The 24039-nt window shown below is 44.9% G+C and overlaps 1 protein-coding gene across 1 annotated transcript; it reads right to left on the bottom strand.

Annotated features, from left to right (window-relative positions):
- Positions 1-108: 108 nt before the first annotated feature.
- Positions 109-23142, bottom strand: fastk (Fas-activated serine/threonine kinase). Its single transcript, XM_064992111.1, has 11 exons — positions 22596-23142; positions 16355-17276; positions 14505-14820; positions 12028-12215; positions 11770-11918; positions 9308-9524; positions 6653-6812; positions 6433-6524; positions 3276-3894; positions 2878-2992; positions 109-2498 (listed from the first exon to the last, which is right to left on the bottom strand). The coding sequence occupies exons 2-11, from the start codon at positions 17232-17234 to the stop codon at positions 2412-2414; spliced, it is 2823 nt and encodes a 940-aa protein (XP_064848183.1). The 5' UTR covers positions 17235-17276; positions 22596-23142; the 3' UTR covers positions 109-2411.
- Positions 23143-24039: the final 897 nt, after the last annotated feature.

Genomic DNA, 24039 nt, shown 5'->3' with positions numbered 1-24039 from the left:
CCTGTCAGTGATTTTTACTCAAATCACAACATCTTTTCATTTCAAGACTTGATACAGATCATTTTGTTGTCTGTGAATTACACTTACATAAATATTTCCCGACAGACGTTGCTTTTTTTCTTCTTCATTCTTTTAATATTTTTTCCATACATTTCAATCTTTTCCCATCCTTCTTTCCCCAGACACACACACACACATCCTCTGTACCAGCGGCATTATACCAATAAATAAATACTAACTCAATCACCTGTGCATAATACATTTCTAAATATATTACACACAGGTGACTCAGTTACCCTGGTCTCTATCTGGAAGACTCCATAAACAGAACAAAGAGACAACGCTCCCAGTAAATACTGGGGTGGATTAACATCACATAAGCCAGTTCTGCTTTACCTTACACAGTTCAAGTGTTTGGGGTCATATTTGTGTGTTATTGTGAAATGTTTCACTGTATGACACAATCACCTCATTCAAACGGAAATTAGGTCAGGGTACGATTTCAAATACCACTTATAGGACAAACAGAAGGTTTTCAGAGACACTATCGACTTGTCTTTTTCATAGCAATACTCAGACCTTCCAATCAAATTCTCTCATTTAAATTAACCTGGGGCCTCTTATCAAATGTGCGTATGCACACTTTCTCCCCCTTAAAACATTTGAATTTGCAGGAAAGTGTGAGTATCTCCCAAGTACAGGCCATGTGTACGTCTGGTGATTGATCAACTGTATTGCACACATTGTTCTTATGGGGAAATGGAGATGGTATATTAAAACGAAACATGATACTAACGATAACACAGATGCATTTAGTAAGGAGATCTCAGAAGCATGTAGCCTCATATGTTATTTTACTTTTATTATTTTAGGCCTACATCTCTCCTTTTCTGACTTAACTGGTTCATTCCTGCTTCATAACTAATGAGGATACCATTTATCCATCGCTCATTCAATAGCAGAGCATGCTCAAAAGTAAATAGACCGGTAGCCTATTTAAAATATTTGACAGTAGTATGGGTAGGCTACAGTAATGCTGTGCAGTAAGAGCACAACATCTTAGCCTATTAAATCTCAGAGCCATCAAGGCAGAAGATATAAAACACTATGTATTGATAAAATAAAATATTGAACAACCATTCATCTTCTGCATAAAAGTGTGGGCTGAAACATTTACTTTTAAAATGACTCAAATAGACAATGTTGCATAGTGCACGGCTACGGCATTTAAAGTTTGAAAAAGTCACTGCAAGAGCTGAACACATTTGGTCTACATCTCTACAGAAATGTGATGCAACTTGCCCTTGCATTCTTTCTTTCACGGCCCAGTTCCAACATCTCTAAATCATACCGTGATACCGACATCTCCAAATTGTTACCGTGAATGAGGGCGTTTTCCAAGCGGGGTTGCAAAGCTTGTTCACAAGCACAAATATAGTATGGCTCTAGTTTATCAATGAAAACATAAATGTGTATATGATGCATGTGACAGTTTGTAGGATTTGCATGGGCAACTATCTATCTCCACGTACGCCAGAATGGAGTGAGATAAATGAGGTCCCGGGTATCTAGCAATTCCCTCCTGGAAAACCGGTTTCATTGTCAATGCAGTTGGTGGAAACTCACTTGAGGAATCAAACTCCTCTCTGAATACAGTCATTCATTAAAATGTCACAAGTGAAGTGTCAAAGACAAAACAAAAGAGACTAAGTTGATGTTGGACTTCCACCACGCGTTGCTTTGTTCTGGACAGAGGAAAAGCCGTTCCAAGCATTCAAAAATATATAAACACGTTAAACTAGATTTATAAATGTTCATCCCTCATTAACATCCTACAGTCCATTAGTCTACATACGGTGCACCAGTATTAGAAAACACTCTGAAGAAAGCCCCGTTTGTTTGTCCTGTATGAACAGTCATGCGTTACAACTGGAGTTAAACAATATAAAATTACCCCCCCGTCCCGTCCCCAAACACCAGAACATTGTCCTCTCTGTATGACTCTATATAATAATTATAATAAACATCTTATTCCCCCACACAAAACCATGATTAAAACTACAACTATAGAAAAAAAAACTGTTTTGTCATGCTACTGTGATACACTAAGAACAGTCCGTAGGCAAGATGGTCAAGAACGGTTGTGAAGTGAAAATAACAAGATACCAAGCGTGGCAACATGATACTAGACATGTCATCAACTGGGTATATGGCTCGTTGCAAATAGCGTGGCGCCATTTCGATGAATGCAAGAGCAAAATTGCACAAAAACCCCTCTAGTTTTAGACTTTGACCAGGGTTTGTTCTCTACCCCAAACCACCCCCTTTTCCCAATCCCACCAACAACCCCCTGTCCTATCCCAAGCAGTCGCAATGGCGCACACACACACACACACTCAAGTCTTTTGTTGTCATAAGGGGACCTCCAGGAGCTTTTTGTGGAGGTACTGCTTCACCTCCTCTATACCATTCAGCTTCTCCAGCTCGTGATAGGGCAGCTGTGGAAGAGGAACAAGAGGATAGAGAAAACCCAGGGAGAGATGAGTTAAACTAACAGTGGTACGCACTACCTTATTTTGGCACAGTGGACCGTTAGTTGTCCCTGGTGCCAATTACCGCTTAAATGGATGATTGTAATGGAGTTTAAAGGGAAGACTCAAATGTGGTTGTAAGATGGTTGAAATGAGGGTTGTTCGCAATGGAGGCTGCTGAGGGGAGGACGGCTCATAATAATGGCTGGAACGGAGCAAACGGAATGGCATCAAACCATGTGTTTGATAACATTCCACTGATCCCGCTCCAGCCATTACCACAAGTCCGTCCTCCCCAATTAAGGTGCCGCCAACCTCTTGTGGTTGTATGATTGTAATGGCTCACCTGCAGAATGACATATCCCAGGAGCAGCAGATGACGGTCCCTCATGGCTCGGGAGCCCACCAGCACCTCAGAGTTGTGACAGTAGTGCCACTTGTCATTCACCGACATGACCACTCTGAAAGAAGAAAGTTGTATTTCGCAATTAAATAGTTATTTCTCTAATTTTGAAATAAATTACTTATCACACAAGTGACGAAAGATGGTAGACAAATACCGGTGTCTGCCATGAAGACGAGTCACGATTTTCCCAGCAAAACCATCTTTCTGAAATGATTTGCTAGCTAGCATTGCTCCACCAAAGCATAATCAAGCGCTTCGTAGTTGGGTAGTATGTATAAAAATGACTAACTACAAATCCTTGGTTCTCTATGGAACTTTCAGATTCCATCAGCACTGACCTCTTAACTTGTCGCTGGTCTGCCCTCTCTGTGTCGGTCCGATCAGCCAGGTGCAGCCCCACGTCCCCGGCCAACCCCTCATAGAAGACAGGGAGCTCGCAGCCGGGCCCATGATTACCTGGCCCCACCTGCACCCCTCCCTCGTCCTCCAGGATCTTCCCAATAGAGAACTGGAAAAGAGAACCCGGGGCAGCTGTGGTGGATCCCCCTACCCCAGAGGCCATTGGCTGGGCTAGGCTGTCAGAGGGAGGGCTGCTGAGCGTGGAGCTGTCCTGGCTCTCCAGAGAGTGCTCCTTGGCCAGGCTGGAGTAGTAGTCAGCAGGCGTGTAGTAAGTGTTGTAGTCAAGTGGGCCCCCGCCGTTAGGGCCGGCCCCCTGGGCCGAGCCAGGGTTTTCCCCGCGCTGCATGTGGTGTGGCAGGAGGGTCACCGACTCGTCCCCTCCGACGGGTTGCTGGTCCCCCCCTTCCTCTAGTGGGGCGAAGGGGGAGAACTTTTGAAAGTCTGAGGCGAGGGCCGTCACAGCCACGGATTCCTCTGGGGCTTTGTGGGAAACGCCTAGGGAGGCCCCTGCCTGGATAGGGAGAACCTGGCCAGAGCTGTCAATCCACAGCAGGAAGTCTACAAAGAATTGTGAATATACAGAGGTTTAGGGTTGCAACATTTTCATTTATTTAACTAGGCAAGTCTGTTAGGAAACAAATTCTTATTTACAATGACGGCCACCAGCCAAATCAGGACGACGGTGAGCCTATTGTACGCCGCCCCCTTATGGGACTCCCAATCACGGCCGTTTGTGATACAGCCTGTATTTGAACCAGGGTGCCTGTAGTGACGCCTCAAGCACTGAGATGCAGTGTCTTAGACCGCTGAACCAGGGTCTGTAGTGACGCCTCTAGCACTGAGATGCAGTGTCTTAGACCGCTGAACCAGGGTGCCTGTAGTGACGCCTCAAGCACTGAGATGCAGTGTCTTAGACCGCTGAACCAGGGTGCCTGTAGTGACGCCTCTAACACTGAGATGCAGTGTCTTAGACCGCTGAACCAGGGTGCCTGTAGTGACGCCTCTAACACTGAGATGCAGTGTCTTAGACCGCTGAACCAGGGTGCCTGTAGTGACGCCTCAAGCACTGAGATGCAGTGTCTTAGACCGCTGAACCAGGGTGCCTGTAGTGACGCCTCTAACACTGAGATGCAGTGTCTTAGACCGCTGAACCAGGGTGCCTGTAGTGACGCCTCAAGCACTGAGATGCAGTGTCTTAGACCGCTGAACCAGGGTGCCTGTAGTGACGCCTCAAGCACTGAGATGCAGTGTCTTAGACCGCTGAACCAGGGTGCCTGTAGTGACGCCTCAAGCACTGAGATGCAGTGTCTTAGACCGCTGAACCAGGGTGCCTGTAGTGACGCCTCAAGCACTGAGATGCAGTGTCTTAGACCGCTGAACCAGGGTCTGTAGTGACGCCTCTAGCACTGAGATGCAGTGTCTTAGACCGCTGAACCAGGGTCTGTAGTGACGCCTCTAGCACTGAGATGCAGTGTCTTAGACCGCTGAACCAGGGTCTGTAGTGACGCCTCTAGCACTGAGATGCAGTGTCTTAGACCGCTGAACCAGGGTCTGTAGTGACGCCTCTAGCACTGAGATGCAGTGTCTTAGACCGCTGAACCAGGGTCTGTAGTGACGCCTCAAGCACTGAGATGCAGTGTCTTAGACCGCTGAACCAGGGTCTGTAGTGACGCCTCTAGCACTGAGATGCAGTGTCTTAGACCGCTGCGCCACTCGGGAGATCCATTTGACAGTAATCGTATAATTATGAAGAGAAGTAAAATAAAAAAATACCCACAAGCTTTTTTTCCTCCATCATCTTTATGCCTGACCCAGAATTAGCTCTAGAACGGTTCAAATCTATTTTTCATAATTTCTCTGGCAGACAAACACACTCGCTTTAAAAACAACTTAAGAGTAAAATAAAATTTTAAAAAATCTAATCCTTGGTTCTCTATAGAACTGTCAGATCTCATGAGAAATCAGGCCTGGGTCAAGGCTAGAAAAAACACTGTTGCTGGTTGGCAGCTTGTCAGGCAATTGAGAAATAGATGTACTTCCTCAATCATGATGTAAGTTTCGTCAACATCCAGTAAATCTTTTAAAAAGAGGAGAAAAAATCTAAATCATTCAGACAACATTAATTCTGGTTATTGACTATGGCGAAATCGTCTATATGAATGTAGCTACTACTCTATTGAAGTCATTGGACACATTGCGCATTGTGCTTTATTGTAGCCGAAAGGCTGAGTACACATCATTGCATATTTTATCAGAAAGTAGGTTGGGCCTCTTTGAAGTCTTGCACTCTTTTTTTTAATCAATAAAGCCATCTTGGATAAACTTCCGCCATACCGTACCTGTCTGAAGGTTAACAATGAGGTAAGTTACCAGACCCAAACTCAGGGATGGCTAACCCTGGAGATAGATCCCTTCAATCTCAACCGAATTAGGTAAACCTGTTTTTTGCTTTTTTTTTTTTTTTGCTCGTCTCATGTAAAATGATCTGGAAAACTCCTTAAAAGCTGGTAGAGTTGGTGCCTTTAGGGTAATTCAGGCAGATGTTTGAGGTCCTTTTTCTGAACAATGTGTTTCATATGATTGTTTCGCTTTTCCTGTTTCGTGTGTAGTGTGTATAGATATTATTTTATTTAACTAGGGAAGTCGGTTTACAAATTCTTATTTACAATGATGGCCTACCCCGGCCAAACCTGAACGACGCTGGTCCAATTGTGCGCTGCCCTATGGGACTGTGATACAGCCTGGATTCAAACCAGGGACTGTAGTGACGCTTCTTGCACTAAGATGCAGTGCCTTAGACCGCTGCGCCACTCAGGAGCCCATAGACATGTAGAGTGTTGCCATGTGTATAGATATGTAGAGCGTAATTGTTGTTTATCAATGTGTTCACACAAGCCTCATCTGCGAAAGATCGTGGTATCAGCATGACTGCTTAAATAAAATGTTTCCCCTAATATTCCTCAGGTTTCTGTAATTGTACAACCCCAAAGGAGGTTACAGTACTACAGAATAAATAAAAAAAATACACCATTGTGTTCAGTAACAGTCTTAAGAGTGGCCTTTGAACAAACAGAGCGTGTGTTAAATTCAATGTACCTGTGTAATAACCAGGCGCCAGAACCTCGTCTTGTTTGTATCCATGCTCTCCAACCAACTGTCTGAGGGCTTCAGCAACAAGACCCCTGTAGCTGTGAAACACACAAACATACTTTGAGATTCACTGGAATTCGCAATGAAAAAAGAGCAGACATAAATGGAAACTTTCAAAAATAGAATGACAACTAACAGTTAGTCAACCGATCACCCTGCAGCGTACCTATATTTGCGGTTGACCTCGTCAGCGGTCAGCGCGTGGTCAAACATGAGCACCTTGTGCGTGTCCTGGAGCCGTGGACCGGTGTAGTCCCTGAATTCCAGCTCCACCGCCGCGTCCAACAGAGACAGGTAGCGACGCACGATCATAGCGTAAGGGCTGTCTACAAATGGGGGGGAGGAACAATAAAAATCGACGGAAACAAGGACATGAGCAACGGTCTAAAAATCGCCAAACGTGAAAATGAAGCACATCGGAGTGAGTTGAGGTATGTGGGGGTAACATTCAACTTCATGCATCAAATGTGTGTGTGTGTATAATATATATTATATACACACACACATATGTATGTATGCATGTATGTATGTGTGTGTACATATGTATATATACACACACATTTAGACCTAGACCTTTTCCATATTTAGTTATGTTACAGCCTTATTCTAAATTGATTAAATTGTTTCCCCCCCCCCAATCTACACATTATACCTCATAATGACAAATCAAAAACTAAAATATCACATTTACATAATTATTCAGACCCTTTACGCAGTACTTTGTTGAAGCACCTTTGGCAGCGATTACAGCATCGAGTCTTCTTGGGTATGACGCGACAAGCTTGGCACACCTGTATTTGGAGAGTTTCTCCCATTCTTCTCTGCAGATCCTCTCAAGCGCTGGGCCACACAAGGACACTCAGAAACTTGTCCCAAAGCCACTCCTGCATTGTCTTGGCTGTGTGGAGCAGGTTTTCATCAAGGATCTCGCTGTACTTTGCTCCGTTCATCTTTGCCTCGATCCTGACTAGTCTCCCAGCTACTGAAAAACATCCCCCACAGCATGATGCCACCAGGTTTCCTCCAGATGTGACGCTGACATTAAGGCCAAAGAGTTCAATCTTGGTTTCATCAGACCAGAGCATCTTGTTTCACATGGTCTGATAGTCTTTAGGTGACTTTTTGGCAAACTTCAAGTGGGCTGTCGTGTGCCTTTTACTGAGGAGTGGCTTCTGTCTGGCCATGCTACCATAAAGGCCTGGAGTGCTGGTGGAGTGCTGAAGAGATGGTTGTCCTTCTGGAAGGTTCTCCCATCTACACAGAGGAACTCTAGAGCTCTGTCAGTGACCATCAGGATCTTGGTCACATCCCTGACCAAGGCACTTCTCCCCAATTGCTCAGTTTGGATGGTTGGCCAGCTCTCGAACTTCTTCCATTTAAGAATGATGGAGGCCACTGTGTTCTTGGGGACCTTCAATGCTGTAGAAATGTTTTGGTACCCTTCCCCAAATCTGTGCCTCGACACAATCCTGTCTCGGAGTGCTACGGACAATTCCTTCGACCTCATGGTTTGGTTTTTACTCTGAAATGCAATGTCAACTGTGGGACTTCATATAGACAGGCCAATCAATTGAAGGCCAATCAATTGAATTTACCACAGGTGGACACCAGTCAACTTGTAGACACAGCTCAAGGATGATCAATGGAAACAGGATGCACATGAGCTCAATTTCGAGTCTCATAGCACTACTTATGTAAATAAGGTATGTTCATTTTTTTTTATTCCATTTGCTAAAATTAAAAATTATTGTATTGTGTATTGTGTGTTGATTGCTGAGGAATTGTTTTTATTCAATCCATTTTATGCTGTAACGTAACAAAATGTGGAAAAAGGGGTCTGAATACTTTTCCGACGGCACTATATACATACATTTATATCAGCAGATGTCACAAAGTGATATACAGAAACCCAGCCTAAAAACCCAAAGCAGAGTGGGGTGGCAGGGTAGCCTAGTGGTTAGAGCGTTGGACTAGTAACCGGAAGGTTGTGAGTTCAAACCCCCGAGCTGACAAGGTACAAATCTGTCGTTCTGCCCCTGAACAGGCAGTTAACCCACTGTTCCCAGGCCGTCATTGAAAATAAGAATGTGTTCTTAACGGACACGCCTGGTTAAATAAAGGTAAAAAAAGATGTAGAAGCACCGTAGCTAGGGGAAAAAACTCCCTAGAAAGGAAGAACCCTAGATAAGACTCAGACTGTTCTTTAATTAGTCATGTAAACAGTACTCTGCTTATCTTAAAACGACGTACGGTCATAATCGAAGTAAGCATACATCGATTAAAACATCTAGATGTTGGATTTTTTTGTTGTTGAATTATTGTAAAAAAATCTATATTTAAAATCAGAGTACCAGCTGTGTATTTGTTCTGTTCATAAGCTAGCGGGACCAGCACGAGGCTCCATCTTTTGCGCTAGTGAAGAGAGTATGGAAAATGTCAAAGTTTGCACATTAGAAATAGTTCATATATATATGCTGTGTCCCAACTCATAACCAAATATACTTCCCAAACATTTACTTTGATTGGTGATTTTCTGCATTTATCAGAGTGCCATTAGGTAGCCTGATCTCAGATGCGTCCATGGAAACTTTTAGGGAAATCGTTTTCTTGAAAAGCATGAAAACTTTTTAATCAAACTATTATTAATCTTAATCTGAATATTCAAAATAATCGTATTATTGAACACATGTAAACATACTCCTTAGTTATTTATTTGGCTTGAGGTTTAATTGTGTCTACTGAAAGGGGCAAGTCGAAAAAGCAAATGAAAGATAGCTGCTCTTTGATGTTACTTGATCGCTGTGTGCGTCTCCCCACTTACTGGTGACGTTGCTGATGAAGGCGGTGGAGAAGACCTTGTGCAGCACCAGGCCAGGGAAGTGGCCCAGCTGGAACAGGGACATGAGGATGTTGACTGTGGCTAGCGGGGAGCTCAGGGCCTTTAGTTCCAGCACCACTTCCAGCTTGGAGAAGAACTGGACCTCGTTGGACGGCCGGTAGCTCATCCGACTGAAGGGGAACACCAGCTTTTGGATTACCTTGTGGAGAAGAAAAAGAAAAGAGAGAGCGAAACCCATTATCGTCATATTACCAAAGCATTATGATACTAACTACTAAGTATCGCGTGCGATAACCGCTTCAATCAAACCCATATCAACTGCATTTTCCTTTGTGCTGTTGTCTGTGCCCAACAATGTACCCGTTTGTGCTGCTGCCATGTTGTAGTCACGTGGTGTCGCTACCATGCTGTGTTGCTACCGTGCTGTGTTGGGCCCACATGTGTCGCTACCATGCTGTGTTGCTACCGTGCTGTGTTGGGCCCACATGTGTCGATACCATGTTGTGTTGCTACCGTGCTGCGTTGGGCCCACATGTGTCGCTACCATGTTGTGTTGCTACCATGCTGTGTTGGGCCCACATGTGTCGCTACCATGTTGTGTTGATACCGTGCTGTGTTGGGCCCACATGTGTCGCTACCGTGCTGTGTTGGGCCCACATGTGTCGCTACCATGTTGTGTTGCTACCATGCTGTGTTGGGCCCACATGTGTCGCTACCATGTTGTGTTGCTACCGTGCTGTGTTGGGCCCACATGTGTCGCTACCATGTTGTGTTGCTACCGTGCTGTGTTGGGCCCACATGTGTCGCTACCATGTTGTGTTGCTACCGTGCTGTGTTGGGCCCACATGTGTCGCTACCATGTTGTGTTGCTACCATGCTGTGTTGGGCCCACATGTGTCGCTACCATGTTGTGTTGCTACCATGCTGTGTTGGGCCCACGTGTCGCTACCATGTTGTGTTGCTACCATGCTGTGTTGGGCCCACATGTGTCGCTACCATGTTGTGTTGCTACCATGCTGTGTTGGGCCCACGTGTCGCTACCATGTTGTGTTGCTACCGTGCTGTATTGGGCCCACATGTGTCGCTACCATGTTGTGTTGCTACCATGCTGTGTTGGGCCCACATGTGTCGCTACCATGTTGTGTTGCTACCGTGCTGTGTTGTCGTCTTAGGTCTCTCTCTATGTAGTCTTGTGTCATCTCTCTTGTCGTGATGTGTTTTGTCCTATATTTTTATTTAATTTATTTTTAATACCAGCCCCCATGTGTCGCTACCATGTTGTGTTGCTACCGTGCTGTGTTGTAGTCTTAGGTCTCTCTCTATGTAGTCTTGTGTCATCTCTCTTGTCGTGATGTGTTTTGTCCTATATTTTTATTTTATTTATTTTTAATACCAGCCCCCATCCCTGCAGGATTCCTTTTGCCTTTTGGTAGGCCGTCATTGTAAATAAGAATAGGTTCATAACTGACTTGCCTGGTTAAATAAAGGTGAAATGTAAAAAATGATGGGCCCACTCTGGTCTTTGTACCAGTGGAGGATCCTCAGAGGAGGAAAGGGAAGACCATCCTCCTCAGTGAACTTCAGAAACATATTGAAAGTTTAGATAAAACTATACTAAATACATTCACGTCACCCAATGATTTATTAAAAACACACCGTTTTGCAATGAACGTCTACAGTAGCCTCAACAGCACTCTGTGGGGTAGCACCATGGTGCAGCCCGAGAACAGCAAGCTTCCGTCCTCCTCTGGGTACACAGACTACAATACAAAACCTTGGAGGCTCATGGTTCTCACCCCCTTCCATAGACTTACACAGTAATTATGACAACTTCCGGAGGACGACCTCCAACCTTATCAGAGCTCTTGCATCATGAACTTACATGTCCACCCAGTCAAAGGATCAGAGAATAAATCTAGTACTAGAAGCATAGGCTACAGCTAGCTAACTGCATGCTTTCCCGAGTCGTAGGGGGAGGGCCACACAGCATATCATCACATAACTCCCAAGTTGACTTCGATATGCTGGTAGTATATCAATATTTGTGCATACAGTTTACACCACAATTAATTTTATCAATACAAAAAGACCACCGTGTAACATATTTTGTTTTGTTTCAAATCAGGTCTTCAGTGACATTTTTTTTTATCCAACATGTACTTTACTCACATAAAAAAGGTTAGATGGAAACCTGGTTATTGATAGATTCTACTATGGAGTAGTGGCCACCCTTTACACTCTAGAATGCCTTTCAAACCAATCAGAAACAAGAATTCAACAATGGCACGGTATAAGAACCCATAACGTGTGTAAATAAACAACACTTTATTTCAGGTGTAATTAGCCCTCATACAGCCCAATAATAACCAACAAACAGTGTACCCGAGTCGCTCAACAGCTGTTTAAACATAAGACAGATTTTGTAGATGAGTGGGCCACCTTACCTTGCTATCCAGGTATTCTCCCTTCTTGACCAGGAAATCAGCGATGGTGTCGAGGAGTCGAGTCTCTCTGAGCCGGTGGCGGGCGATGTATTTGGCAATGAGGGCCATGGTGTATGGGGTTATGCTGTCCACTTTTTTAGGCAGCTCCTCTATTAGGAAAAGACCAGGTTATCTTGGGAATGATAGAAAGATGGAGAAATCGACAGATTAAAACAGCTGTCAGAGAATGGCAGAAGAGCAGAGGAGAGGAAAACTCACCAGCCAGGCTGCACACAAACCTCTCCTGTCTGTTCTGGTAGAATAGGTGGGAGCTGAAGATGATCTCCAGGCTCTTGTTACTAGCCTCGCGTACGCAAGTAGCCAGCATCTCGTCCAGCAGCGCCATCTCCTGGTCGCGTACTCCACTTACGCTAGCCAGTGTGTGCTTGACCAGTCGGAGGATCTTCCTGTTGGTAGGTTGTGTGGGATAATGGTGGAATTTGGTATCATGATAACATCCATTATCGCAATATTACCAAGTATCATGATACTAATTATACTAAACAAAAATATAAACACAACATGTAAAGTGTTGGTCCCATGTTTCATGAGCTGAAATACAAGATCCCTGAAATTTTACATACGCACAAAAATCTAATTTCTCTACATTTTTTGGCACAAATGTGTTCATGTCCCTGTGAGCATTTCTCATTTGCCCAAGGCACATGACAGTCCACGTTGAGTTCACCAAAAGGCACCTAATGACTATCAGACCATGAGAAACCAAATTCTCTGGTCTGATGAAACCAAGATGGAATGCATTAGCCTGAATGCCAAGCGTCACGTCTGGAGGAAACCTGGCAAGATCCCTACTGTGAAGCATGGTGGTGGCAGTATCATGCTGTGGGGATGTTTTTCAGCGGCAGGGACTGGGAGACGTCAGGATCGAGGCAAAGATGAACGGAGCAAAGTACAGAGATCCTAGATGAAAACCTGCTCCACACAGCCAAGACAATGCAGGAGTGGCTTTGGGACAACTCTCTGAATATTCTTGAGTGGCCCAGCCAGAACCCGGACTTGAACCCAACATCCAACATCTCTGGAGACCTGAAAATAGCTGTGCAGCGACACTCCCCATCCAACCTGACAGAGCTTGAGAGGATCTGCAGAGAAGAATAGGAGAAACTCCCCAAATACAGGTGTGCCAAGCCTGTAGCGTAAGACGCAAGGCTGTCATCGTTGCCAAAGGTGCTTCAACAAAGTACTGAGTAAAGGGTCTGAATACTTGTGTAAATGTGATATCAGTTTATGATTTGTAAAAAATTAGCAAACTTTTTTTTAAACAGTTTTTGCTTCGGCATTATGGGGTATTGTGATCTCATTATGGGGCATTGTGTGTAGATTGATGAGGAAGAAAGCAATGTAATCAATTTTAGAATAAGGCTGTAACATAACAAAATGTGGGACAAGCGTTGTGGTCTGAATACTTTCCGAAAGGCACTGTAGTTTGAGAACTTGGCAGTACGTCAAACCGGCTTCACAACTGCACACAGGAACTGATGAAACTGTGGGTTTTGCACAACTGAAGAGGTTCTGCACAAAGTGTCAGAAAACGTCTCAGGGAAGCTCATCTGCGTGCACGTCGTCCTCACCAGGGTCTCGACCTGGACTGCAGTTTGGCGTCGTAACGAACTTCAAAGGTGAACATTTGCCCACTGATGGCCACTGGCACACTGGAGCAGTGTGCTCTTCACGGATGAATCCCGGTTTCAAATTGTATTTCTGATGTCAACGTTGTGAACAGAGTGCTCCATGGTGGCGGTGGGGATATGGTATGGGCAGGCATAAACTACAGACAATGAACAAATTACATTTTATTTTATCGATGGCAATTTGAATGGGCTGATATTTTGACGAGATCCTGAGGCCCATTGTCGGCCATTCATTCGCATTTATCACGTCACTTTTCAGAATGATAACGCATAGCCCCATGTCGCAAAGATCTGTACCCAATTCCTTGAGGCTGAAAATGTCCCAGTGTTTCCATGGCCTGCACACTCAGACATGTCACAACATTGAGCATGTTTTGGATGCTCTTGATCGGCAGCGTGTTCCAGTTCCCGCTAATATCCAGCAACTTCGCACAGTCATTGAAGAGGAGCGGGAAAACATTCCACAATCAACAGCATGAGAATGAGATGCGTCACGCTGCATGAGGTAAATGGTGGTCACACCAGATATTGGACTGGTTTTTTGCTCCACACCCTTACTTTTTTTTTTTAAAGGTATCTGCGACCAACAGATTAATATCTGTATTCCCAGTTATGTGAAATCCATAGGGCCTAATAAAATGTATTTTCAATTGACTGATTTCCTTAATGAAATGTCACTCACTCAATTCTTTGAAAACGTTGCATTTATATTTTTGTTCAGTGTACTAAGTATCGCCATAACTGCTTTCTTCACAGTAACTGACATTTAAAATTACACTCAGGAACAGATCACACCTAGATTGTGTTCAGTAAACAAAAATGGGATAAAAGGTTTTAAAAACAGAGGTAGTGCCTCTGTAAGTCATGTGCAATAAGAATACTATGTTATTTTTTTTTAAACATTCCATCCATTTATGACTATCAATAGTGACCGAGTTGTACTGCATAACTCGCATTTCCTCTACTTGGATGGCCTCTTACAAACAAGAAAACATTTGGTCTATTTTACCATGAATGGGTAATCAACCATCATCCCAACCCTACCTGTTGGCCAGGAGCTGTTCCGGGTTGGGTGGTATATTGGCCACGATCTCGGCCGTTGCAGTGTCGCTGGATTGCAGCGAGCGCCACTTGAGGCGGTAGTAGGAGAGCAGCAGGAAGAGGGTCTGCGGGTGACGCTCCCGCTCCAGGTTCTTCTCCAAGCCCGCCAGGCAGGCCTCAGTGAGCGGGTGCTGGCTGCTGGGGTGCAGCTTCATGCTGGAGCTGAACACCATGGACACATCCTTCTGGTTAAACTGGCCCAGTCGTGATTGGGACTCAGCCTCCAGCACCTGCACTACCCGCGAGTCGCTGGGAAGGCCTGGGGGAGGATTCGGAGGGTTTAGGGTTTATTTATTTATTTTTCAAGTAATGTAAGTCCGTTTAATATTCCAGACAAGTGCATTCAGTTTTTTTTTTTATGTACACAAATTATTTTCATATCTATATTCGATACCAAGTGAATACACGTATAAAGTAGTAGATGCCATTTCACCATGTTCACATATCCTACATAATATAAAATACATTGTACTAAAAACATACAATAGCAATATGAAAAAAGATTGCTTTCACACTCCCAACAAATCCAAGTATGGGAAACAGAGCTGCCTCCATGCGATCACCTAGACTCACCTAGCGCAGCCACAGATCACCTAGTGCAGCCACAGATCACCTAGACTCACCTAGCGCAGCCACAGATCACCTAGTGCAGCCACAGATCACCTAGTGCAGCCACAGATCACCTAGTGCAGCCACAGATCACCTAGTGCAGCCACAGATCACCTAGTGCAGCCACAGATCACCTAGTGCAGCCACAGATCACCTAGACTCACCTAGTGCAGCCACAGATCACCTAGACTCACCTAGTGCAGCCACAGATCACCTAGACTCACCTAGTGCAGCCACAGATCACCTAGACTCACCTAGTGCAGCCACAGATCACCTAGTGCAGCCACAGATCACCTAGTGCAGCCACAGATCACCTAGTGCAGCCACAGATCACCTAGTGCAGCCACAGATCACCTAGTGCAGCCACAGATCACCTAGTGCAGCCACAGATCACCTAGTGCAGCCACAGATCACCTAGTCTCACCTAGTGCAGCCACAGATCACCTAGTGCAGCCACAGATCACCTAGTGCAGCCACAGATCACCTAGACTCACCTAGTGCAGCCACAGATCACCTAGACTCACCTAGTGCAGCCACAGATCACCTAGACTCACCTAGTGCAGCCACAGATCACCTAGACTCACCTAGTGCAGCCACAGATCACCTAGTGCAGCCACAGATCACCTAGACTCACCTAGTGCAGCCACAGATCACCTAGTGCAGCCACATATCACCTAGTGCAGCCACAGATCACCTAGTGCAGCCACAGATCACCTAGTGCAGCCACAGATCACCTAGTGCAGCCACAGATCACCTAGTGCAGCCACAGATCACCTAGACTCACCTAGTGCAGCCACAGATCACCTAGACTCACCTAGTGCAGCCACAGATCACCTAGACTCACCTAGTGCAGCCACAGATCACCTAGACTCACCTAGTGCAGCCACAGATCACCTAGACTCACCTAGTGCAGCCACAGATCACCTAGACTCACCTAGTGCAGCCACAGATCACCTAGACTCACCTAGTGCAGCCACAGATCACCTAGACTCGCCTAGTGCAGCCACAGATCACCTAGACTCACCTAGTGCAGCCACAGATCACCTAGTGCAGCCACAGATCACCTAGTGCAGCCACAGATCACCTAGTGCAGCCACAGATCACCTAGTCTCACCTAGTGCAGCCACAGATCACCTAGTGCAGCCACAGATCACCTAGTGCAGCCACAGATCACCTAGACTCACCTAATGCTGCCACAGCGTACAGGCAGTTGACAATGCTGAAGTTGTCAAACTTGGCACAGTCCCTCACAATGGAGTCGCACAGCGTCTGGAAGTCCTGGTGCTCCAAGATCTGTCGACCTTCATTCTCCACTCTTTCTCCTCCACCGACCCCGGGAGAGGGAACAAGGGCTGCATCCGAGCCACCTCCGCCGCCCCCTCCTCCTCCTCCAACCCCAGCCCCGGCCTGTAGTAGCTGGCCGATCTTCTGCAGTGCGATGGGGTAATGGTTGTGTGAAATCTTGCCTGGGTTCTGCGTCACCCAGCGCAGCACCTCGTCCGCTTTCCGCGAGCGTTCGATCAGCCTCTTCATGGTGAAGAAGGTGTCGTAGCTCATCTTCTCGTGGATGAAGTTCCACGTCTTCTTCTTGTTGTTGCCGGCGGCGCCAACAGTGCCGTGGTGGTGCAGGTGGGCGTGTGTCTGGTAGTGGGGATGCGTGGGGAGGGGTGGAGGCAGAGGAGGGGCCATGTGTGGGTGGGGATGGTAGTGTTGGTGGTGGTGGTGACTGTGAAAGTGGGGCCCCCGGTGAGAGTCAGGGCGCCCCTGGTAGATGGGCGGGTAGCTGGGAGGTGGAGGAGGCACGTGGTGGGGATGTTGGTGTGGTGGGAGAGGGTGGTGGTGGGGGTGGTTCTCCAGCATGGGCAGACCTCCACCCCCCAGGCCCGGCCGGCGTCCAGGCTTTCCTCCTCCACCACCACCTACTGCGCTGTACAGGCGGGTAGTGTACATGCCGGCGAGGGCGAGAGCGAGGGCACTAAGGCGGCAGGCGTGTCGCTGGCAGAGGGGCGAAGGGATTATGCTTTCGCAGCTCAGGAGGCCTGGGCTGGAGGACAGCCACAGCATACTACACAGGCTAGTACACCGCTGAGGCACTGCAGACTACACCTACAGGGAGAGAGGAAGGGAGGAAAGAGGGGTGAAAAGGGAAAGAATCTACTAAACAAAACACACATTCCAAATGATAATCTGTGTGAGAATCCCTGGAGATTCCCATCGCGCGCGCACACACACACACACACACACACACACACACACACACACACACACACACACACACACACACACACACACACACACACACACACACACACACACACACACACACACACACACACACACACACACCTAAGTGCAAAGCAGTACAGTGACATCAAGTAAATGATTCAAACACAGCACAGGAAACAAGAAAATAGACATTAATGAAAACAAATAGGTTACATTGAGATGAAAACCTTCCTTGAAGGCTGTTCAGACCAAGATCAAACTCAGTTGAGCGTGTCAGCATGGCCTGACTGGATTCATAGATCTGGAAGAACTCTGTCTCTCCATCAGATGGCATGTTCACGTGTCTTCATGTTTGGCTGCACGCTCATCTCGTCTTTCCCTGTTGCTCCAATTTTGCCTTTACTTCACAGGATTCACCCCACGCCCTTTTCCATCAGCCTCTCGCTCTGTCCGGGAGGGATTTCATCCTCCTCCAAAGCAGTACCGATCAAGTCTGACTACTGCATTCGGATGGCCAGGTGTCATAATGCTTTGCAACGACGAGCGGATTTGCTTTTGTACATTAAAATCTAGCATCTCACAAGTAGGGTTTCCCACAAATGCTTCCAACGTAAAAGCCCACGGCTTTATTTTTATTCGCCTGTGTGTTCATGCAACTTTCATAACTATTCCACAAAATCTAATAACCTCTCAGGGGTGGATGTCAGTGACTACCACAAAAGTGTATTTTGAATATCTTGGCACAGCAGAGCTTCAGATTAGGTGACTAGAGCAACTACCATACTCATGAAAAACGAACACCCATTTCCCAGCAAGAAAACCCAAATGATGTCGCAAACAGTCACTGACATCAATCAAAACGGGTGTGTTTTTAGGAGGGGTTCTGAGACACTCATGGGGGTGTCCACTGAAAGCAACAAGTGGAACTGAATTTGATCCTTTGTTCGTACCCCCCGCAGGGCAATTGAACTTTAACCCAGAGGCTGCTCCAAGACACCGCCAGCGGAGGAGAGGTAATCGGAGTGGACATCTAGTCCATCTCAGGAGGCGTGCACAACATCCACCGCTTCCGAGTAATTTACTCGCAAATGTTCCGTCCCTGGACATTAAAGCAGAGCTCAGGGTAAGGATCTCCTTCCACAGAGACATCAGGGACAGTAACTTTCCCCGTTTCACGGAATCGTGGCTCTCTCTGGATATACTGTCCCCGGCCATGCAACCAGCTGGGTTCAGTAAATAGTGCAGAAAGAAATAAAGAACTCTCCGGGAAGAAGAAGAAGAAGAAGGGTGATTGTGTACGTTTCATGATTAACTACTCATGTTGTGAATGTGATAATGTACAGGAACTAAAAGACCTTTTGTTCACGCGACCTAGAATATCTCACAATCAAAGTTACTCTGCACTCCGAAATAGAAGTAGTTAGCCAGAATTAACAATGTCCATTTGAGAACGCACTAAGAATGACGTGAATAATCAAGTCGAGAGAATTCTCTTGGGGAGGTCATACGGTCGGTGCCAGCAGCACAGTTAGTCACCAACGATCTGAATAACATGAAAACAGCCTAACCAGCTCTGCTAGGGTGAGTAAAATGGTCAGTGTGAGGTGTTCTCATGTGTCCGGAAGTAACTTGCCGACGTTAGCCAGTTGGCAGTCAAGCACCCAAGCTGTTGTAAGGTCAGAACGCTCGGATCAACCCTACTCCTCAGCCAGAGTGTGCTCTGAACTCGCCGAGAGCGAAGCGATCAGAATTTACAAACACAACGAAAATCGTAAAATGTGTAGCTAGTCATTTGTTATGCTAACAAACTAGCAAGAGGTTGCATAGCAACAACATCAACTTCCAGTAGACAGGTAAAGCTCTGGTACGCGCAAATAAAATGATACCGTTCGTTTACAGTTTACTAAAATGAACTAATAGTATATACACTCATTATGTAGTATACGGTATGGGTTATCAAAAAGAAAGGTGGCGCAAGGCACTTCATATAATAAATAAAAATGACTATTTGTGTGGCATGTTCAATGAAAAAAAAATGTCCAATGAACATGCCATAGAAATAAAGGCATTTAAATGTATTATACGAAGAGTGCCTTGGTCCTTCTTTTTGATAACCAATTCACCCCTTTTAAAAAAAGAGCACCTGTCGTCTACCAAAATCTACCTATTGTGTACCTTAGCAACGCTTCCCTTCCTCTTTTATTCTACATGTTAGCATGGGTATATGAACACAGCTATGGAATCACTGGTCACTTTAATAATGTGTACATACCGTTTTACAGTTGAGCCTCAAGAGCCAGATGAAGCTAGCTGGCTGCTTATAACGTTTGGGCAACAGGGTTAAATTGCTGACTTGCTATATTCATTAACTGAAGCTAAATTTCAATAGGCGAACAACAAGTGGCAACTTAGCTAATACTTACAAGGATTCTTAAAATCATCGCTAAAAATAATGAAAATGACTGCAGGTTTGCTGGTTATATTGGTGCTAGCTAAGTACCAAGCTAAAGCTAGCTACCCCAGAAGTTGCGGTCAAACAAATAATGCTGTATTACCAATGTGGTATTGTAAACACATCGTTCGTGGCCGGTGTTTGCAGATTTTTTTTAATACAACTTTGAGAGTGTTACTGTATCTTTTTTGACATGCAAAGAAAAAAACGGCGTTCCATTGTATGTATGTTGTGAAGCTAATAGCAGTGACGCTGCTACTGTGTAACTCCGGTAGGGAAACATCTGAACAATAGCGCACTTGGTAGTGTGTACCGGTGCTCGACCAGTCGGGCGAAAGCCAACGTCACCCACAACAGAGAACAGTTGATTGTCAAGGGCAATGAATTCCATTATATTGTCTTTAATGGATTTCACCTTCGAGTTGTCTCGCTGAAATATTGTCACTCTTTCAAATGACTGCTGCTCGATCCACACAGCAGACATTGGGGGCTAGTTTGTTGCACGTATAGAGCAAAATGTTACGTGGCGTCATTATATAATGTACCTACGTTATATAGGTATGCACGTCAGCCTTAACATCGGTTTTGTACATCGGGGCGTTAAACTAGACATCGACTGATACCGATGTTGCCATTTTTTTTAGCTAATTTCGGCCGATTCCAATATGTTAACCGATATATCGTGCATCCCTCGTGTGTATTGTTGTAAATTGTTAGATTTCGCTACACCCGTAATAACATCTGATAAATATGGCTATGTGACCAATTTGATTTGAAAAGACAACCACAAAATTTTCCCAAGAGACAAACAAAAGAAAACACACCAAACTTACACAGGAAGAAAATCTAAAAGTTGATTAAAACAAAAATAGGGATAAGCAGACAAAAGAATGTTTGTTTACTAGAACTCAACTAGGGCACATCAACTAAAAGGTGTTGACCCTCCACATCTTTCAAGACAACTGGAGCACTTGGCCAGCTACTTAAATAGCACCTGGGCCAGCTCAGGTGAAACACCTTCCGACTAATGAAATGGACAAGCCAGCACAGGTGTAACACATACTGACTAACGAGATGACTGCCCATGTGCTATACATGATAAAGGTCCAACCTCAACATAAACAGAAAAAAACTCAACCTGTAACATCTACCATTTTTCCAATGCTATAATGAGGTCCGACTGAGTTTAGTCTGATATGGGAAGCTTCACTGACAAAATGAGGTGAGTTATGGGATCTGTCCCAACTGGCCCCCCTTTTCTTTATGTAGTGTACTTCTTTTGACCAGGGAAACACAGAATAGGGTGCCATTTGGGATGCACTCATGGGAGTACAACGATAAACCGTCCAACTCAGACAGTGAAGGACTAGGCTGTGGGCTAAGAGACTAATTCTATCGACCATAGACTAGTCTGCAGACTCTGCACTCACAACAGGTCACAGGTAGCCTGCAGCTAGAGGGGGAGTGGGTGAATCCCTCTAAAACAAGGAATGGAGATGAGGGAGGGGAGACCTCAAGAACCGTTCTGAAAATGTGTTAGTGTAGACCTGATTGGTGTAACCACCACACCAACTAGACATGTTTGTTAAATGTTTCGTAGCGTGAAAATGTAGGCCACAATCAATAATCTCAATTGTATTTGTCACATGCGCTGAATACATCAGATGAATACATTACCGTGAAATGCTTACTTATAAGCCCTCAACCAACCAGGCTAACAAGGCTGAATAGTACCAAGTCAATGTAAGGGGATATAGGTTAGTTGAGGTAATATGTACAAGTAGGTAGGGGTAAAGTGATTTATGCATAAATATACAGCGAGTAGCAGCAGTGTAAAAACAGAGGGTGGGTCAACAGTCAAGGTAGCCATTTGATTAGCTGTTCAGCAGTCTTGTGTTCACTCATTGGTCAACGAGAGACAAACTGTCAGCTTTATAATCTGTCATAGGCAAGTACTACTTCTAATATTTCTGGAGGTAGCCTTAATCCTAAAAGTATGCCACGTCCAAATACTGATGTTATAGCTGATCATTAAACATGTTGACAGGACAGTCTCTTTAGTTGGGCCTAGAATAGAGTATTCAGTTACACTGCAGTAATGTTAGTTGAGTACAGAGTCAGTAAAAAATAATAATCCCATTCGTATCCCCAACCACCCCCCGAAGTCAATTTGAACAGGTAACTAACCAAATTTGCCCTAAAGCATAAGGAATGTTCCCACTCAACCTTTGACGATTTTCCTCAACTAACTACTAATGCCATTGTTAGCTGAGCTATCCTGAAAACAAAGCATAAATGTCTGCAAAAAATCTAAGCGTAGGATATCTAGCATGTTTTAGTCAACTAGTTAGCTACAGTATATGTTACAGCTACAGTATATGTAGCTAACTAGTTAGCAGTAGGACGCTAAATGTCTAAGGCTGCAAATCTAACAAATCAAAGTCAAATTGCATTGATCACATGCGGCGACTAGAACGGGTTACACCAGTGAAATGTGTAAATCATTCAAATTTAGTTAGCTACATAACATTTCCACTGATACTTGCAGAACTAACTACTACTAGCAGGGAAAATCTGCCATTGGCAACAAGTGTCTAAGGGCCGGGGGACATTTCAGATAGTAAGGATAGTTAACTAGGACGGCTACAAGGCGTCAGCTGGCCCTGCTACCTAACCATCATATTAAAAAAAAAGCAATGGGATTAATATGGTAAACAAGTTAGCTACAATCACGAACATGTACTTACATGTTTGTCAACGCAAGAGGAATATCCAGATGGGTGTTGCCGTTGAGTATCTCACTGGGAGCAATGACAGTCAGTCTGTCATCTGACCGTGACACTCCCAAGAAGTTAAGCGAAACATAGGAGTGACAGCCAGCCCGTCAATTAAAACGTTCACTATATCGGTTGAGCATTTTAACTCATTTACCAAATTTAATTAGCTAGTTAATCGTGGAATACTGTATTTCTTTGGTCATGGACGTCCATTGCAATGACACCGTTTTTTGCAAACTGTCTTGACCTAGGTTTCAATTCGCCTCGCTCTGTCCTCTCTATCCAGGAGCGGAAATGGGTTGGTGTTATTGACAATGCGTTTGACTTATTCACACTGACACAAGATATTATTTTCCCTGGTAGTTCGGACGCACCTACACCGGAAATCGTTTTAAAACGATTGACATTTGCCGCAAGAACTGTATTCGGTTTCTCGTCTTCTCATTCTTCACTAGCCGCACTGGTGTCGGCCATCTTCCCAGCATGCAACTTTTTTGGTCTTCTTCTGTTGACGGCTAATGCCAACGTTTGGTTCATTACAGCAAAGATTATGGAAATACTGACAAGATGTGCATGTCTCTCCGCCCTAACAATGGGAGTCGTTGTCCACAAAATTGCCCAGTGGGCTGTCTAGCTCCCGCCTATCCTTTATTTGGATTGGTGGATCTCTTATTATTGTCACCCTCTTTTGAATATTCGAGGATTATTTACGTCAACCACATGTATTCAAGGGAGAGATGCAAACCTACTATCCTCATCTAATCCATAACCATCTCGAGACAATGCTGATATGTGTTTTTCTCATCGTTACCAGGATGTCAGGTGTCCTAATTATGTCAGTACACTCGTAACAATTTAAGCATTAAGAAATGTATATTCGATTAAATAAACCTCCCGTAGAAAATAAGCAATTCATGTTTTTGTTGCTCAAATTCGACACTCATTGACCTCCTTGTTTGACAACACAACGAAAAACGCCACTTGCTGGATGGAGGCCGAGTTGGGCCTCTCTTCCTCTGATCACTGCCACCTACTGGGCTGGAGGGTGTACTTGTGCTTTTCTGGCAGACTTGAGGCAAAGATTTTCAAAACTACCTCAAGATTAACCAGAGCATGTCGTTTCCATTGGGAGCAGAACAAACAAGGTGGGCAGAGCCAACCGAGGTAGTGAGATCCAATTGGCTGCTCTAGCAATTATTTGCATATTTACATTAGGGAACACCTACTTGCCCTTGCACTACTGAACATTTTTTTAGACTTTGTCAAAGGGTAGTCCACTCTGTTACATTATAGTTTTGGAAACAGAACTGTATGGAGACCAAATGTCTGTCAATCCATCTTGCTCCATCTTCTCCCCTTGCCGGCCACTGGGCTTCCTTTCATCACCATATTTCGTAGTGAGTGGAAATGCCAC

This window comes from Oncorhynchus masou, chromosome 17 (genome assembly GCF_036934945.1).
Source record: "Oncorhynchus masou masou isolate Uvic2021 chromosome 17, UVic_Omas_1.1, whole genome shotgun sequence".
NCBI classification, from domain to species: domain Eukaryota; kingdom Metazoa; phylum Chordata; class Actinopteri; order Salmoniformes; family Salmonidae; genus Oncorhynchus; species Oncorhynchus masou.
Note: the sequence above shows the minus strand (reverse complement) of the source record. Positions and strands in the feature narration are given on the sequence as shown.

Excerpts from the sequence above, each read along its gene's own strand:
- fastk (XM_064992111.1), bottom strand. The coding sequence starts at position 17,234 with ATGCTGTGGCTGTCCTCCAGCCCAGGCCTCCTGAGCTGCGAAAGCATA. Across the intron at positions 6,813-9,307 it reads CTTCATCAGCAACGTCACCA|ACAGCCCTTACGCTATGATC; the intron begins GTAAGTGGGGAG and ends CCCCATTTGTAG. Across the intron at positions 3,895-6,432 it reads GGCGCCTGGTTATTACACAG|ACTTCCTGCTGTGGATTGAC; the intron begins GTACATTGAATT and ends AATTCTTTGTAG.